At 36.4% G+C, this 17,189-nt stretch overlaps 1 protein-coding gene across 4 annotated transcripts; it reads right to left on the reverse strand.

The window, feature by feature from the left end:
- Positions 1-11,417: 11,417 nt before the first annotated feature.
- On the reverse strand, positions 11,418-17,189 carry LOC143880766 (replication protein A 32 kDa subunit A-like). 4 transcript variants are annotated; one of them, XM_077383739.1, is made up of 10 exons: positions 16,831-17,184; positions 16,640-16,747; positions 16,353-16,450; positions 15,686-15,727; positions 15,365-15,442; positions 12,897-12,975; positions 12,681-12,773; positions 12,505-12,584; positions 11,774-11,842; positions 11,418-11,661 (listed from the first exon to the last, which is right to left on the reverse strand). In XM_077383739.1, the coding sequence occupies exons 1-10, from the start codon at positions 16,930-16,932 to the stop codon at positions 11,577-11,579; spliced, it is 834 nt and encodes a 277-aa protein (XP_077239854.1). In that variant the 5' UTR covers positions 16,933-17,184; the 3' UTR covers positions 11,418-11,576. The 4 variants fall into 4 exon arrangements, with proteins under 4 accessions (XP_077239854.1, XP_077239853.1, XP_077239856.1 ...); XM_077383738.1 differs by having other exon boundaries at positions 12,681-12,779; positions 16,831-17,178; XM_077383741.1 differs by lacking the exon at positions 15,365-15,442 and having other exon boundaries at positions 16,831-17,189.

Here is a 17,189-nt window from a genome sequence, read left to right on the forward strand (position 1 = left end):
GTGAGTGTAATTTCTGCTTCTATGAGTTGAGTTGCCTTGCCAAATAAGAATTTTCCTTAAAAATTTGCGTCAACGTGAAAAAATCCGACCCGACCCGAACCGACCCGAGATTTATCATGGGTAGGGCCGGGGTTTGGGAATCGTGGGTTTTCCGAAAAAAAACCCGACCCGACCCGGCCCGAGATATTTCTCGGGTAGGGTTGGGTTCTCCAAAACCCGACCCGAGTTGCAGCCCTACTTTTTTGCAAGTATGGTATCCCTCAGACAGCTGTTTAAAAACTAAAAGACAAGATTAGTGCAATTATTAACACATGGTAGTGCCAATATCAGGGCCTGAGAATTAAAGGGAAAGAAATTAGGAAAACGCTGTGGGGTTGCCCTAGTAAGATATTTTCGGGACGACTTACCGCTGATGAACCTTTAAAGCTAATGATATTTTCGTAGAAAACTTCCAGGAGTGAGAAACCCCTAAAGAAACCATTTTAAGTATAATGATCCAAACCCTACATATTTGAGGCATGAAAATTGAAATGGAGGGTTTGGATCATCTAATTGTATTATCCCTATTTTTAGAAATTAATGTTGCAATTTATTTTTGAAAAACTCCACTCTTAATCCTTACCAGTGCAACCAAAAGTTTGAGAATGAAGCTCATCAACCCCGAAAACCAGCTATAACTAACCTTCATCTGTTTGAGATGTGAGCCCCGGCATAAGCCATTCGACAATATGGCTAAAATTGTGAAGCACAATTCAGATTACCTCAAAAATCTTCCAATAATCTGTGATGATTGTGGCAATGCTCACAAGGACGAAAACGATCTCGTCAATCACATCAAGAAAGGATATTGCGAGAAGGCGGTTGTCCATATCCCCAAGGGAGTGACGCCAACGGATCACGACAATGATGATGGAGCCAGCAGCACCGGAAGAGGAGGTTCAACAAAAATGTCAATCGTGAAAGGCCCCAACAAGTTTGGGGTGCATGCTGTGCCGGATAAGAGGGGAAAAGGACTGGGCTCTTCCTCTTCAATGGTCGGGGGCTTGTCCCCGAGCCATTCCCTGAGCCATCCCAAATCTCTTAGTCGCGTTTGAGTGAGCTATGTTATGTTAAGGAAAATGGACGAACCTCCACCGCTTCGGACCAAAGTTTTGTACGTTCTTATGGTTAATTGTAATCTTCGACGATTAATACAAATTCATTTATTAGAGTTTAAAGAAAAAATGAATTCACATGAGAGCATTTACAGATAGATCCTTACTGAACTGAAAATACCTCAATAGCAAGTTTCATAAAGTTGAATAAAATTAAAAATAATGAACACAAGAACACTGCGTACCAAAAATATCCAATCAATGAAAAAGTTTTTTTTTTAAAAAATGGATAGAAAAAAATCCAAAAAAATAAAAGCAAGTGCAGATGATCTTAAAACCTGTAATTACTTTTTAATGTAATATGATTTGAAATGGGGAGAGAGGGAGAGGGAGAGAGAAAAACGTATATTGAGGTGCATTCTCGTCCAAACAACTTTACATTGTCATTTCCAAGTCTCCCCCCTTGATAGGTCATTGTCATATCAAAGCAATTTTTTTTTGTCATTTTCTCATTATAGTTTTATAATTTTTCTTATTAATTTAATTTTATAATTTTTAATTTTATAAAATTAGTAAAAAAATTATTTAATAATATTAATTTATTATTAAATTTTTAAATAAATAATAAATTTTTATTATTAAATTTAATTATTAATTATTTTTTATTATTAATTATGGTAATATTTTTTATTTTTTTATTTAAAAAAAAATTAAATAAATATTTTAACATAATTATTATTTTTAAATAATTTTTTATTTATAATTTATTTTAAAAAAATATTTTCAAAAAATTTATTTAAAAAACTAATTAAATTTTATTTAATTAAATTTTTTATTTAATAATATAATTAATTTTTTTATATTTAAAAATTTTATTAATAAAAATATTTTTTATTTTAATTTATAATTAAATTTTTATTTTTTTAAAATATTTTATTTAATAATATAATTAAGTTTTTTTTATTTGTGTTTTTTAGAGCTTCTTTGCAAGTATGGTAACCCTTAGACAGCTGTTTAAAAACAAAAAGACAAGATTAGTGCAATTATTAACACATGGTAGTGCCAATATCAGGGCCTAAGTATTAAAGGGAAAGAAATTAGGAAAACGCTGAGGGATTGCCCAAGTAAGTTATTTTCGGAGAAGACTTACCGCTGATGAACCTTTAAAGCTATTGATATTTTCGTAGAAAACTTGCAAGAGTGAGAAACACCTAAAGAAACCATTTTAAGTATAATGATCCAAACCCTACATATTTGAGGCATGGAAATTGAAATGGAGGGTTTGGATCATCTAATTGTATTATCCCTATTTTTAGAAATTAATGTTGCAATTTATTTTTGAAAAACTCCACTCTTAATCCTTACCAGTGCAACCAAAAGTTTGAGAATGAAGCTCATCAACCTCGAAAACCAGCTATAACTAACCTTCATCTGTTTGAGATGTGAGCCCTGGCATAAGCCATTCGACAATATGGCTAAAATTGTGAAGCACAATTCAGATTACCACAAAAATCTTCCAATAATCTGTGAAGATTGTGGCAATGCTCAGAAGGACGAAAACGATCTCGTCAATCACATCAAGAAAGGATATTGCGAGAAGGCGGTTGTCCATATCCCCAAGGGAGTGACGCCAACGGATCACGACAAAGATGATGGAGCCAGCAGCACCGGAGGAGGAGGTTCAACAAAAATGTCAATCGTGAAAGGCCCCAACAAGTTTGGGGTGCATGCTGTGCCGGATAAGAGGGGAAAAGGACTGGGCTCTTCCTCTTCAATGGTCGGGGGCTTGTCCCTGAGCCATTCCCCGAGCCATCCCAAATTTCTTAGTCGCACTTTCCCTCCCATGTAAGGGGAGAGTGAGTTGCCTTCCTCTATCTGGTTATGTTTTTCAACTTGCTCTATGGTTATTTGACTTTCTGTGACGTACATGTGGTGTGTGTCTTGTTGTTGTTGTTGTTGTCGTCGTCGTCGTACGTGTGGTGTGTTTTTGTTTGTCGTTTGTATTACAAGCTTTGATTTAATGCTAAAGGTGTTTTATATCTTGTTGTCTTCTATTTTTTAAATGGTCATTTCTCAGATTTCAAAACCTACAGAGCCTTAGATAAAATTGGTCCTTTTGAAAATCTCCTTTTTTTCCATTAAAAATCCACCACGTGGCAGCGTTTGAGTGAGCCATGTAATGTTAAGGAGAATGAACGAACCTCCACCGCTTCGGACCAAAGTTTTGTACGTTCTTATGATTAATTGTAATCATCGACGATTAATACAAATTCATTTATTAAAGTTTAAAGAAAAAAGGAATTCACACGAGAGCATTTACAGATAGATCCTTACTGAACTGAAAATACTTCAATAGCAAGGTTCATAAAGTTGAATAAAATTAAAAATAATGATCACAAGAACACTGCGTACCAAAAATATCCAATCAATGAAAAAGATTTTTTTTTAAAAAAAAGGATAGAAAAAAATCCAAAAGAATAAAAGCAAGTCCAGATGATCTTAAAACCTGTAATTACTTTTTAATGTAATTTGATTTGATAGGAGGAGAGAGGGAGAGGGAGAGAGAAAAACGTATATTGAAGTGCATTCTCGTCCAAACAACTTTACATTGGTCATTTCCAAGTCTCCCCCCTTGATAGGTCATTGTCATATCAAAGCCATTTTTTTTTGTCATTTTCTCATTATATTTTTATAATTTTTCTTATTAATTTAATTTAATAATTTTAAATTTTTTTTTTTAAAAAATTAGTAAAAAAATTATTTAATAATATTAAATTATTATTAAAATTTTAAATAAATAATAAATTTTTATTATTAAATTTAATTATTAATTATTTTTTATTATTAATTATGGTAATATTTTTTATTTTTTTATTTAAAAAAAAAATTAAATAAATATTTTAACATAATTATTTTTTTAATTAATTTTTTATTTATAATTTATATTAAAAAAATATTTTCAAAAAATTTATTTAAAAAACTAATTAAATTTTATTTAATTAATTTTTTTATTTAATAATATAATTAATTTTTTATATTTTTATTTTAATTTATAATTAAATTTTTATTTTTTTAAAATATTTTATTTAATAATATAATTAAGGTTTTTTTATTTGTGTTTTTAAAGCTTTTTTGCAAGTATGGTAACCCTCAGACAGCTGTTTAAAAACTAAAAGACAAGATTAGTGCAATTATTAACACATGGTAGTGCCAATATCAGGGCCTAAGTATTAAAGGGAAAGAAATTAGGAAAACGCTGAGGGGTTGCCCAAGTAAGATATTTTCGGAGAAGACTTACCGCTGATGAACCTTTAAAGCTAATGATATTTTCGTAGAAAACTTCTAGGAGTGAGAAACCCCTAAAGAAACCATTTTAAGTATAATGATCCAAACCCTACATATTTGAGGCATGGAAATTGAAATGGAGGGTTTGGATCATCTAATTGTATTATCCTTATTTTTAGAAATTAATGTTGCAATTTATTTTTGAAAAACTCCACTCTTAATCCTTACCAGTGCAACCAAAAGTTTGAGAATGAAGCTCATCAACCCCGAAAACCAGCTATAACTAACCTTCATCTGTTTGAGATGTGAGCCCCGGCATAAGCCATTCGACAATACGGCTAAAATTGTGAAGCACAATTCAGATTACCACAAAAATCTTTCAATAATCTGTGAAGATTGTGGCAATGCTCACAAGGACGAAAACGATCTCGTCAATCACATCAAGAAAGGATATTGCGAGAAGGCGGTTGTCTATATCCCCAAGGGAGTGACGCCAACGGATCACGACAAGGATGATGGAGCCAGCAGTACCGGAGGAGGAGGTTCAACAAAAATGTCAATCGTGAAAGGCCCCAACAAGTTTGGGGTGCATGCTGTGCCGGATAAGAGGGGAAAAGGACTGGGATCTTCCTCTTCAATGGTCGGGGGCTTGTCCCCGAGCCATTCCAAATCTCTTAGTCGCACTTTCCCTCACATGTAAGGGGAGAGTGAGTTGCCTTCCTCTATCTGGTTATGTTTTTCAACTTGCTCTATGGCTATTTGACTTTCTGTGACGTACATGTGGTGTGTGTTATTGTTTTGTCGTCGTCGTCGTCGTAGTGGTGTGTTGTTGTTTGTCGTTTGTATTACAAGCTTTGATTTAATGCTAAAGGTGTTTTATATCTTGTTGTCTTCTATTTTTTAAATGGTCATTTCTCAGATTTCAAAACCTACAGAGCCTTAAATAAAATTGGTCCTTTTGAAAATCGCCTTTTTTTCCATTAAAAATCCACCACATGGCAGGGTTTGAGTGAGCCATGTTATGGTAAGGAGAATGGACGGACCTCCACCGCTTCGGACCAAAGTTTTGTACGTTCTTCCCTCTTGAGAAGTTGGTGCACAAGGCCAAGGAAACCGTCCCGGAGGATCTTTTGTCGGTGCCGATGAAGCTCGGAGGAATCAGATTCCATCTCAGCTCTTTACTTCTTTCTTCTTCCGATTCTATTGGTAGTAATGGAGAATATGGAATGGGCTTTTGTTCCCTTTCTTTCTTTGGGCTTTTGTTCCCTTTCTTTCTTTGCTTTCTTGCTTTTGGTTCGATCACACAGTTTATATATGACTTAAAAGAAGATCCTTAAATTCTAGTCTCCTTTCTAAATATGATTTCTAGTTTCTATTCTCGAAAGGAAGAATCCTGGAACAACCCCAACTGCAACTTATAGTTTTAAATTTAGATAGAGTTCAAATGGGGCCTACATATATGTAGTATAAATTTACCTCTCGTACGGTACCATAAGTTGATATTTCTTTTAATATATTTTGTGCCTGTTAGGTCTATTGTTTTTCAAAGGTACAGTGGGCCCACTTTAATAGGATGATCCAAACCGTTCATTTTTGAGCCACAAAGTAAATAGGCCGTACCCTGAAAATCATCTCCAAAGGATGATCTTAACCTTTGGATCTATAGAGGTTTCTCTAATGTGCAGTCCCTCTACAGATCAGAGGGTTAGGATGATCTTATGGAAATGATTATTGGGTCACAGCTTATTTAGGCTGTGGCCTGACAAATGAACAGTTTGGATCGTCCTATGAAGTGTGTGTGCCGGATGTCTAGTATTTTCAAAAAAGTATAGTGGGACCCACTTCATAGGATGATCCAAGGTTAGGATAATCTCTTTTCCAAAAAGTAAAGTAGACCCACTTCATAGAATGATCCAAACCGTTCATTTGTTGGGACACAATGTAAATAGGTTTCTCCCATTTATCATATCCATAGGATGATCCTAACTTACTGACATGTAGATTGACTACACATTATAGAAACCTCGATAGATCGGAAGGTTAGGATCATCCTGTTGATATGATATACATGGTCCAACATATTTACGTTGTGGCCCAACAAATGAACGGTTTGGTTCATCTTATCAAGTGAGCCCCATTGTACTTTTTGAAAAATACTTGACCTCCCACGCACACACCAAAATGAAATCTTCATATTCTTCTATCTACTATGTTTATTTTTCGAGTTTTAACTATTAGGGCTTACACCATATAAAATCTCTTATTTTTCTGGCTCTAACCCAGGCTGCCAAAGTCATTAGCTTCTCAGATCAAGAGCTGCCTCCTCAAGGTCGGAATCATGCTAGAGCTCTTCATGTCACTATTGTCTGTGAAGGCAAGAAAGTACCATACGTGTTAGTAGATAACGGATATGCATTGAATGTGTATCCGTTGAGAATAATGGCAATTTTCTCTTATTTTTCTGGTTCCTTATAATAATGGCAATTTTCTAAGTGTGGAGAATGAAAAGTGCTAAAAAATACTGAAGCAACTCAGAGGTAGCTTCCACAATTCTCATTAATTTGTTTCCGCCCTATTATTTAAGCAAGAATGAGAAACCTTGCCAAACACGCCCTTACCTCTTGTCAACGCTTTGTATTAAGGTCCTCTTCATTTTGGATTTTGAGAATTGATTTTAAGTCCAAACACGCCCATTAATCAGATTTTGACCCCACATAATTGTGTGATCATTGTTTGATTTTAGAGTCGGAATTTGCATCTATGCTAATAATCAATTGGCGAGACCTACGGGGCCATGTGTGTATAATTGACCCCCCCCCCCCTTTTTGTTATCTCAAAGACCATCATCATAAGGTGGCCCACAAGGTCCTGGTCCATCCATGGACTGATCTGAACCATCCATCTCATTGGCCTTTCTTTGCATCTCATGCCCTGTAAATGTTCGTCAATCATGCAATCCTAACATCCAACACTACTTATTTTAGCCTTAAAATGTGAACCGTTAAATTTTTCATGTTGGCCAACAAAAAATACACATTTTTTGATCTTATAATTAGATGATTGACTTGATCTTTGGCAATCGGAGATTGAAAACAATCCATAATAATTAGACGGTTCAGATAAACCTAACTCTAGTATTTTTCTAATCAATCACCGTACGTATAGAGCTCTTAGCGACAAAACTAGGTTGGGTCCTCAGTACACAATGTGCACAAACAAAACTAGGTTGGGTCCTCAGTACACAATGTGCACAAACGCTGTGTCCTCTTGGGTTGCAATTTCCTTGGACCCTGTTCGTTTTAGATTTTGACAACTAATTGTGAGTCCAAAACTGATTATTGGACTAAAAATTACTGAGGCCCTATTTATTTTAGATTGTTGCAACCGATTGCGGGTTCCAAACTGATTATTCAATTTCAAATTAAACATAATTTGAAGTCCAATACTATGTTTGGGACCACAATCGGTTCTCACAATTTAGAACGAAGAGGTCCTCATTGAGTCATTGGACACAAAATTCTCGTATCAGAAGGTGTTTTTTTTTATTATGATTGACGACATAAGATGGATGGGTGATCACCCACCTGTTTGTTTTAGATTATGACAACAGATTGTGGAGCCCCCCACTTATTATTGGACTCAAATTTAGTGCAATTTTCGGTCCAATAATTGGTTGTCATAATCTAAAACAAACAGGAAAAGGTGATCAAGCGATCATGCACCTCGAGTCGTGATTGCCCTTCACCAATGACCTTTCTAGGATTTTGAACATATGGACTCGAAAGAAATTTCATTTGCTTCCTAGCTAATTATGACCAATAGTCATGCTTGAGAGTCAAGCTCGATCTTGAACTGACTTAATTTTCAATTGGATTGAGAAATCCGGAATCCAAATAAAGGTCAATCAAATACAATCACACTCAATGAAACTCAATTGAACCAGACAATCAAATCTCACAATCAATCAATCGATAAACCCCCATTGCCTTAAATATTTGATGCTGCTAAAGAATAAATAAGAAGTGAGCGCAAGTAAATCGAGCCACAAAGATGGCAATAATATGAGCTCATCAGAAAATCATCTCATGGATGATGATTATGAGAAAAGAAAAACAAAGAGGAATGGGCTTACATATTGAGCCGTATAGGGAAGAAAAGGCCTTGGGACATTCCTAGCATGAGGAATCATCACCTCCTGAATGTCACCCTCATTGGGAGCATTCGATGAACAATCTCCGCCTGGTCGAGGTTGCGGCACGATTATGCCCTACAGAAATCAAGAAAAAGGACTGCAAGCCATTTGCGGGTAGGGGTGCAACTTGGGTCGGGCTCAACCCGAGTCTGATGGGTTCAACCGGATCTCAACTGGGTTTGGGTTCGCATTTCCTAAGGTTGGGTTGGGAAAAGGCAACCTGATTTAATTTCGGGTTGGATCAGGTTTGAGGCCTTGGGAAACCGACCCGAACCCAATCTCCATCCTCTAATTTTCTCACAATTTTTAAAATTTTACAGATTTTCTTTGTATTTTTTTGTTTTTTCTCTTGGTTATCCCTAACCGAACCCGATTAAACCCGACCTGATTTAGACAAATGGGTTAGACAGGTCTGGTTAGAGTTGATAGATTTAGAGGTGGGTTGACCATCCTCGAACCAAGGTCCAGTTAGGGTTGAGGGAATGCTATCTCATATTGGACTAAGGTTGGCCTCAGCCTGACCCAACCCAGCCCAAGTTGCTATTTGCAGGTACGTAACTCCACCTATCTAGGCTGTTGATTACATGTTCACTTTTTTTATTTAAAATTTTTCGGATTTGATGAACCCCCAATTTTTTCTTGAAGGCCTTAGGCCATCTTTTTTCTTAAAAGTTTTAATGTTTACAGATTGCCTTTTTTTTTTTTTTTTAATTATAGGTAAGCTGGGATTTGGTGGCGACCCCTACAATCAAGGGGAGTGATATTCCGCATCCCCCCTCCTAACGTTTGCCGTGAGAATGGTTCACTGCTTGAGGATAAATTCACCCCTTCAACATTTTTTCCTCACCTCTGGGAGTTAACGAATAACGTTAAAAGGGGGGGGGGGGGGGGGGGGGGGGGGGGGCGGCGGCGCATGGCCACTTAGGTTCAATTAGACATACCACTTCGTAGTGATTTGTTAACAGATGATCAGCGATCAAAGCAAACTCGACTTGAGTCTCTGGATGCGTATGTTTAGGCCAATATGGAAGAGTGACATATTTCTTGGTGAAAGGGTTACACACACAAAATTTTCTCTTGCATAAGACTAACCCATTACAAGAATCAAACACACGTTCATCTTGTTGGCATCGGGTAAAAAACTCAGACTAATATTTGTAATGTAGTCATCGCCGCCTTCTAAAGGTATTGGGTTCTTTATATCACAATCTTCGTATCGCCAATTCCAAAAGTAGTCACGTCGGGCCTGCCATTGTTGAAAAACTCATCGATGTCAAACCTTCGAAGCTCCGAACGAACTTTATCAAAGGTGGGTGAGGTTACCAAGGCGTGAATTTTTTTAGAAACACAGTTGAATTCAAGAGCGGAGCCAGGAATTTACACTTGGGGGGCCAAGACTAATTTACAGTTGCCTTGATTGGTCATTTTGGTGTGTGTGTGGGGGGGGGGGGAGGGGGGGCTCATGCTATATGTGCCTCCGCCCGTGGTTGAATTTGAAGAGAGACTTTATGGGAAGGAGAGACAAGATTACTGTTAGGATATCCCGATGAAGTTCTAAGGAAACAGACATATTAGCATGGATAAATTGAAGGTCATCCATCTCATCTCGAGAAGAAACTTCTGTAGAAACTTTTATACTCAATCCCTCTCATCTTGACAAGAAACTTCTGTATTGGTAAAAACAAGTATCTCAAAACCTAAGAGGGCGTGAAAGAGAGGTTCGTATTCAGTTTTCTGAGACGAGAGATTTATTTTTTTTGGATACATACGTGAACTTGAATAGACACTTAAGGGGAAAAGCTATGGATGAAGCTTGAAGTCTTCTTTGGAATCCTAATTCAAAGAAACTACCAAAAATTTCTCTCCCTTTGAGTGAATAGGATTCTTACTTTCTATTTTACAAAGACGAGAAATAGTAAACTATCCCACTTAGTTTCTAATTTTGATAAATTTTTCTCTCCCTGAGCGAATAGGATTCTTAGTTTCTATTTTATAGAGACGAGTAGTAAACTATCCCACTTAGTTTCTAATTTTGATAAATTTTGCACACCTATGCAATATAGATTCACCTCTTGATATGTATGCTTTCTCATGACCTAAACATGTTCGTCAATCATGCAATCCTAGCATCCAATAATGTTTATTTTAGCCATCGAATGTGAACTGCTGGAATTTTTCATGTTGACCAACAAAAAAATACACATTATTTGATCTTATAATTGGATGATTGACTTCATTTTTGGCCATATATAGGAAATAAAAAACAATGCATTGTAAATAGACGGTTCAGATTAAAAAAAGGGGTTCCTCTGTGGGCCACCGTGCCAAATGGTCTCAATCGCTTACATGTCTCGTGTGGGACCCAAGTTTGATATAAAATACTGGCTTGTCGATGTGGCACGTGGAAATTCCGAAATTAAATTCATGAACTTTTTTATTCCAAAAAATGATTCTAAATTTGGAAACTTTTACTCGGTTCGGATGATTTCAGATGCTAATTCTTTCTTAAAATGTGACAGAAATAATGTGTAAAAAAACTAGATCTATCATTTCTCAGTACCTATTTATCACCGGCTCTCCTAAATGTATTGCATGAAAATCAAGTATGTTGCTTTTTCATCATGAGAAATTACATGTTTCAGTTTAACACCCCTCCACTAATGAATATCGAATGCCAGCCAAGTACTCTTCAAGGATATCAGAAACTAGAAGATGGGCTCCACTTGCTTTTGCACTTTCTAAGGTAATGAGATCAATAGTGGGGTAAGGGGCAGACTGTCATTGCCATGGGCATCCTTCACCCAACTATTCCCCTTGAGGAAATGTGTTCAAATTGAATTTAGAGAAACATGAAATTGAAACCCCATTATAAAATGCATAAAAGAATCCATACCAGAATGCAGCACTCTTCAATTACAAAAACATAGTGCACTCTATTCTTCTTTTCCTCAATAGAGAGAAGACAAATACCACCATTCAAGAGAGAGGAGAAATACCAGTGTGAATCAGCCATCACGTGTCGACTTGAAATGATCGTCATCAATTGTTGAATAGATATTGCCCATGTCAATATGGTAATTAATAGACTCCCTGGATCATCCAGACACACAGTTATGCATGAGCAGATGAGATCATGAAAGTGTGTGTGTGTGTGTGTGTTAGAGAGAGAGAGAGAGAGAGAGAGAGAGAGAGAGAGAGTTACATGACTTTATTCTTTGGGACACCTAGCCGCTTGGCAATCTCATCTACATGTAATCCACTTTCTTCAGCACTGAAATGTAGAAAGAGCAAACATGTCACAAGATTCACAACACCAGACAAGAAATCCGACACATCCGGAGCTTATTATGATTAATGATTAAAGTTGTACACTTGAATGCAGCTTTTTTGTTTATATAGTTCTTATTCATCCTTCCAATGCCACTGGGAGCATGGTTTCAAAACTCCTCCAAGTCAACCTTCTTATTACCTTGGCCGCATTTTTGTTCGAATCGGCATTTTGCACTACAAATTCAATCAAAACTCCTTTTACCCTCCCGAGTTATGAGTGCATCAACCAAGTAGTCAAGTACTCAGCCATGTCAACTGAGTACTCAACCACGTCATGTCAAGTAGAGTAGGATTTACTTGGTAAAAAGAAAAGTAAACCTATCAATGAAATGTTGGAAATTTAATCATTTCATATCCCATGACTCCATTTCAACTAAGAAAAAACATTAAATGATATGAGCTTGATATCGCACAGTTGTTGAAACAATTGGACTCATATTGGTAGTAGGGAACCCCTGAAATGATGAGTGATTTCCTACATTTTGGTATTGGATCCATCACTTGCACCAATCAAGATGGCCAAGTACCCATTGGGGAACAACCAAGCACTACTAAACCAGTCCTCTTAAAATGGTACGAATAGAATTGTTATAGATAACTCACATGGCGTTGGGTTCAAGAAAGGTTGCCAAGACCATTTGGTCAAAGTCGCTCGACTTATCCATGCCCTTATCCACAGAGAACTATGAAAATAAACAGAAACAGGAAGAGTAAACATATTAATTGATTGCTTGTATTTTGTTGCTCATTAGGAACCAAATTTCAAAACTGAGTGTTACTTGATTAGAAACAGAATTTTGAAGTCCGTTCGACCCATTCTGATAAGGGCTGGTCGTCACAGAATTTGTCTGGGACTGAGTTGGGGCTCCACCCTTCACCTTGTATCAATAAAATGCATGATTTATCGTAAAAAGGAACACACACACACACACACACACACACACACACACACACACACACACACAAATCAGAGATGAGACCTCTAGGGGCAATACCTGCAATCTTTTGTTGCATAGATGCGCATGTATGCATTGAATGAAATGGTATGCTACTTCATCATAGTCTGTCACAGGCCTGAAAAAACAAACGCTAGTATAAGTTTTGAGAGATTGACATCTTGGACCTGTGATAAGAATTTGCATCACAAACAGACACCTAAGATGCGACAAATAGCAGTTCTAAGCAATTTTCAAGGCAGGTGGGTATATATAGCTAACATGACACTGACTCAAGTGTACTGCAGTTTCAAGGTTTGACACAAATGAATATAGCTCAGATGCATCAATCATTCTAGAATAAATGCATGTCTAATTGTAATAAGAACTTCATTTTTTCACAACTGAGTGGTCAGGTAGAAACAGTTTTCAAGAACTAAAAATTGAAAGCAGCAGCATTTCACACAATAAAAGAAACAATTAAAAGAAGATCCTAAGAACAACCACAATTCATTGCCGCCAATTTTCAATTATGTGATCCCAAACTTATTCTAGCAGCCTAGACCTGGAATGACAGCCTACAACCCCCACGAGTTCGAAGCAGAATCTCTCCTTAAGTCCGTAAGAGGCTTGATACCTCTGTGCACTAAAAGCCACCCAGAAGTCAGAACAATATGCTTTAAGCAAAGATGCAAAAATCTACAACAATTTCCTCCCATCAAACCGTAATGATATTTGGCCTGAACTCTAGAAGACATTCCAGTGCTATGAAGCAAATTTCCTTTGATATATTTGTTATCATGGTCAGAGTAAGAGCTAGTGCCAAGCAAAAGATTTTCAAAAATTAAATGTAAATGTTGTTATGCTGTTTCATCTGAGGGCAACTTTGGATGTAAATTGTCCAAACTGGCCATCAAAACTCTTAGAAAGGTTCCATACACAATCCAGTATGCCTTAATCATCTTTCGATATATAATTATAATTTTTTCAAATAAATTTCTTTTCTTGTCAAAAACTCCTACGAGTCATGAGTCGAGTCGAGTAACGAGTCATAAAATTAAGAAATCGAGTCACAGGTTGACAACTATGCAGTTGGTGCTTTGTTCCTTGAGCCCCATGCTGTATTTACAAAAATATATAACTAATTTAAGAAAGGCAAATGCGACTATTAGCCCCATGGGGAGTGAAAATAATATCAGCCAAATCCAAACTCAAGTTGAAGCAATTCATTAAGAACCCAGCAGCCTTTAAACCCATGGAGATGGGTTAGTAAATAATTGACAATCACATCATTTAACCATTGCATGTTGAAATCCAGCGATCAGGATATACGATTTTCTGAGTTATTCATGGTATTTCAATTTTACAATTAGATGGGTTATTATAGCCTAAAGCATATATTTCCCCACCTGCCGCAAATCTAATTTGGAAAAATAAATACAAAGCTGTATAATTATTGCTTGTTTGGCTAACATATATCACAGGCTAGGAACAGTCTGTGATTGAGTTGTGAGGAGCATGAATGATTGGAACCTATTAAAGTGCAATTCAAAAGATAAAACCATATTCAAAGTTTCAATGACAAAGCTAGAATGAATTATAAAAGAAAAGAGTGGTTTTCTGTACTATGTACCAATGATATATATTAAAGAGCACTGGATCATTAGCAACTTTTAATGAAAATCCAACTAATACCTCAGGTTAGACAGAAAAAACCTAACTGGGTCTATTTGAATGGACTTGAAACTATAACTATGCCATTTGAAAACAATTATCTCCTACCAGTATGTCCACTTCGAGTTCTTAAAATACATGATGAAAGTGGAAGCCATTAACTTGATTCAATATAAGAAACTAAACAATAAAAAATAATTCCGTCCATGGTGCAAAAGAAACTCATGTGACTATGAAACATATTGGGCTTGAGGCTATATCTCAGTTGGAAGGTGCTTTGTGTTGCAACCACAAGGTTGTAGGTTCAAGCCAGCTCATTTATTAAAAAGAATCAAATCCAGATTTTATCATAAGGCCATGTTCGTTTCATATTAAGACAACCGATGGTCAGCCCAGAACCTATTATTGGACTGAAAACCTATTTGAGTCCAATAATAGGTTTTAGGCTGACAATCTGTTGACATAATCTGAAATGAACAGGACCTAAAATGCTACATTTTCTAACAATGAAAAAGTGTTCAAGAGGTTTTGAGTCCAATTATAGGTTTTGGTCTGACAATCGGTTGTCTTAATATGAAATGAGCAGGACCTAAAATGCTACATTTTCTACCAAGAAAAAGTGTTCAAGAGGATAATAATCACAGCTTAATTCAAACATTAAAAAGATGATGATGATGATGAAAAACCAAATGAGCCAATATAAAACCTCAAAGCCAACCAGACAAGAAAAATACAAGTAACTTGAACAGTACAGACTTAATGTATTTTATGGCCTGAAAATGCTAATAGAACAATGCATTGATCTATAATCAGTAGCCTAAAGAAATAAAATTGCAGAAACATTAAACACATACCGAACAGAAAAGGCCGCAACATGCTTTTTTCCTTGAAAAGCTTTCAAGTGGCCATTAACTCTAACATACATCCCATTCCTACCATCAGAAAATAAAATAAAATAAACATATAAACCTTCTGATGCATAAAAAGTCTAATGCAGTGCGTTGTACAAAGCAATACTACAATGATAATAATATTGAAATCAAAGGGTCCGATGAAGACATGTAGATAATTTCAATGCCGAAATCTGTTGCAAACATTAACATCCTTATAAATTTAACGAAAGCACATAAATAACCAACCCACAAGAGGAAAAAGGAATTGAGTTAAAAACTTACTGAATAACAGCGACTTCATTTGACTCTGCAGAATCATTCGTCCTGAAAAACCATCCAAATCACCCCGGTTTTAATTCAGCTCACAAAGCATTATAATAGATGTGAAACAACCAATCACTCCAAAAGCTTAAGGCGATAGAGTTGGTGTTATTTAATAATTCATACTTCAACACTCCCCTCACTTGTTGTCCCTCTTTTTAAGGGGTTGGCCATACCGTGGATTTTTAATATAAATGAATTGTTGGGGTTAGAACCCAGGACCTGCCACGAGGCAATAGATCTGAGACCACATGAAAGCAACCAATTAAGTTGTTGAAGTATAAATTATTAAATAACACTAACCCTAACAGCTTAGGCCATTGGAGTAATTGGTTGTTTTCACATGGTATCAGAGCTATTGCCTCACGGCAAGTCCTGGGTTCAAAACCCAACAACTCCTTGATATTAAAAATCCACTTTTATGGCCAACCCCCAAAAAATAGAGGCGACATGTGCCACGTGTATGACCAAACCAAAAGAGGGGTCACATGTTCCACGTGTATGGCCAACCCAAAAAAAGAGGGGCCACATGTGAGGGGGAGTGTTTCACAATAAACAAATAAATTGCATCCTCCAAAATTTAGAACTAAAAAGATCAAACAAAATCTAAACAAAGTGGAAAATTCACCATCTATGAACTTCAACCCGTCCTGTCCCATCATCGAGACTGAAAGAGACATCCGTAACCTTTTCAACTTTATTACTCACCATTCCAAGCAGCGTAACCTACAATCCCCAGTCATTCCAAAAACATCCTAAAATCATAACTTACCAAATAAAAAATAAAACAAAACTGGACAGAATCTGTCTAGGGTTTGAACAAACCATACATTGTTAATCCTAAAATCATAACTTCCCAAAGGAAAAATAAAATAAAAGTAGAAAGAATCTGTCTAGGGTTTGGAGAAACCATACATTGTTCACTTCAATGTCATCAATCACAAAGTTGGATTTATCATCAGATTGATAAGTTTCGCTGATCTGCTTCACCGTCAGAGGAAGCAAGCATTGATTAATGCGACTCTGCAATCCAATGAAAGAGAATTTTTGAAATATAGAGTAGGAAGAGAAAAGTGATGGAAATTGAAATAGGAAAAATCGCTTACTTTGGCTGGAGAAAAACCGAGATCGGCATTTTGAGTTGACTGAGAAGGCATGAATCCGCCTCCTGAGAAGAGAGTGTTACCATCAAATTGGCTCGCAAACATCTCTTAGAAATTCCCAATCTGTTAGAAGAAACCCTAGATCGAACAAGAAACCCTAACTCGAAGAAAAAAAAGAATCTAGGTCGAAGAAAAAAACCCTAGGCCGAAGAAAAGGGAGGAGAGATATAAACCCTACATTTCGCGACAAAGGATCAATTTTAGATTTAAAGGAGACGGCTTCCCGCCATCTCTGTTGGTCATCAGTGTGCAACCCTCTATAGATCGGAGGGTTAGAATTTTTTGGCCGTAACCTATTTAGG

Source organism: Tasmannia lanceolata, unplaced genomic scaffold (genome assembly GCF_043159265.1).
Source record: "Tasmannia lanceolata isolate RefF3 unplaced genomic scaffold, GAP_Taslan_0.1 ptg000007l, whole genome shotgun sequence".
Classification (NCBI taxonomy): Eukaryota; Viridiplantae; Streptophyta; class Magnoliopsida; order Canellales; family Winteraceae; genus Tasmannia; species Tasmannia lanceolata.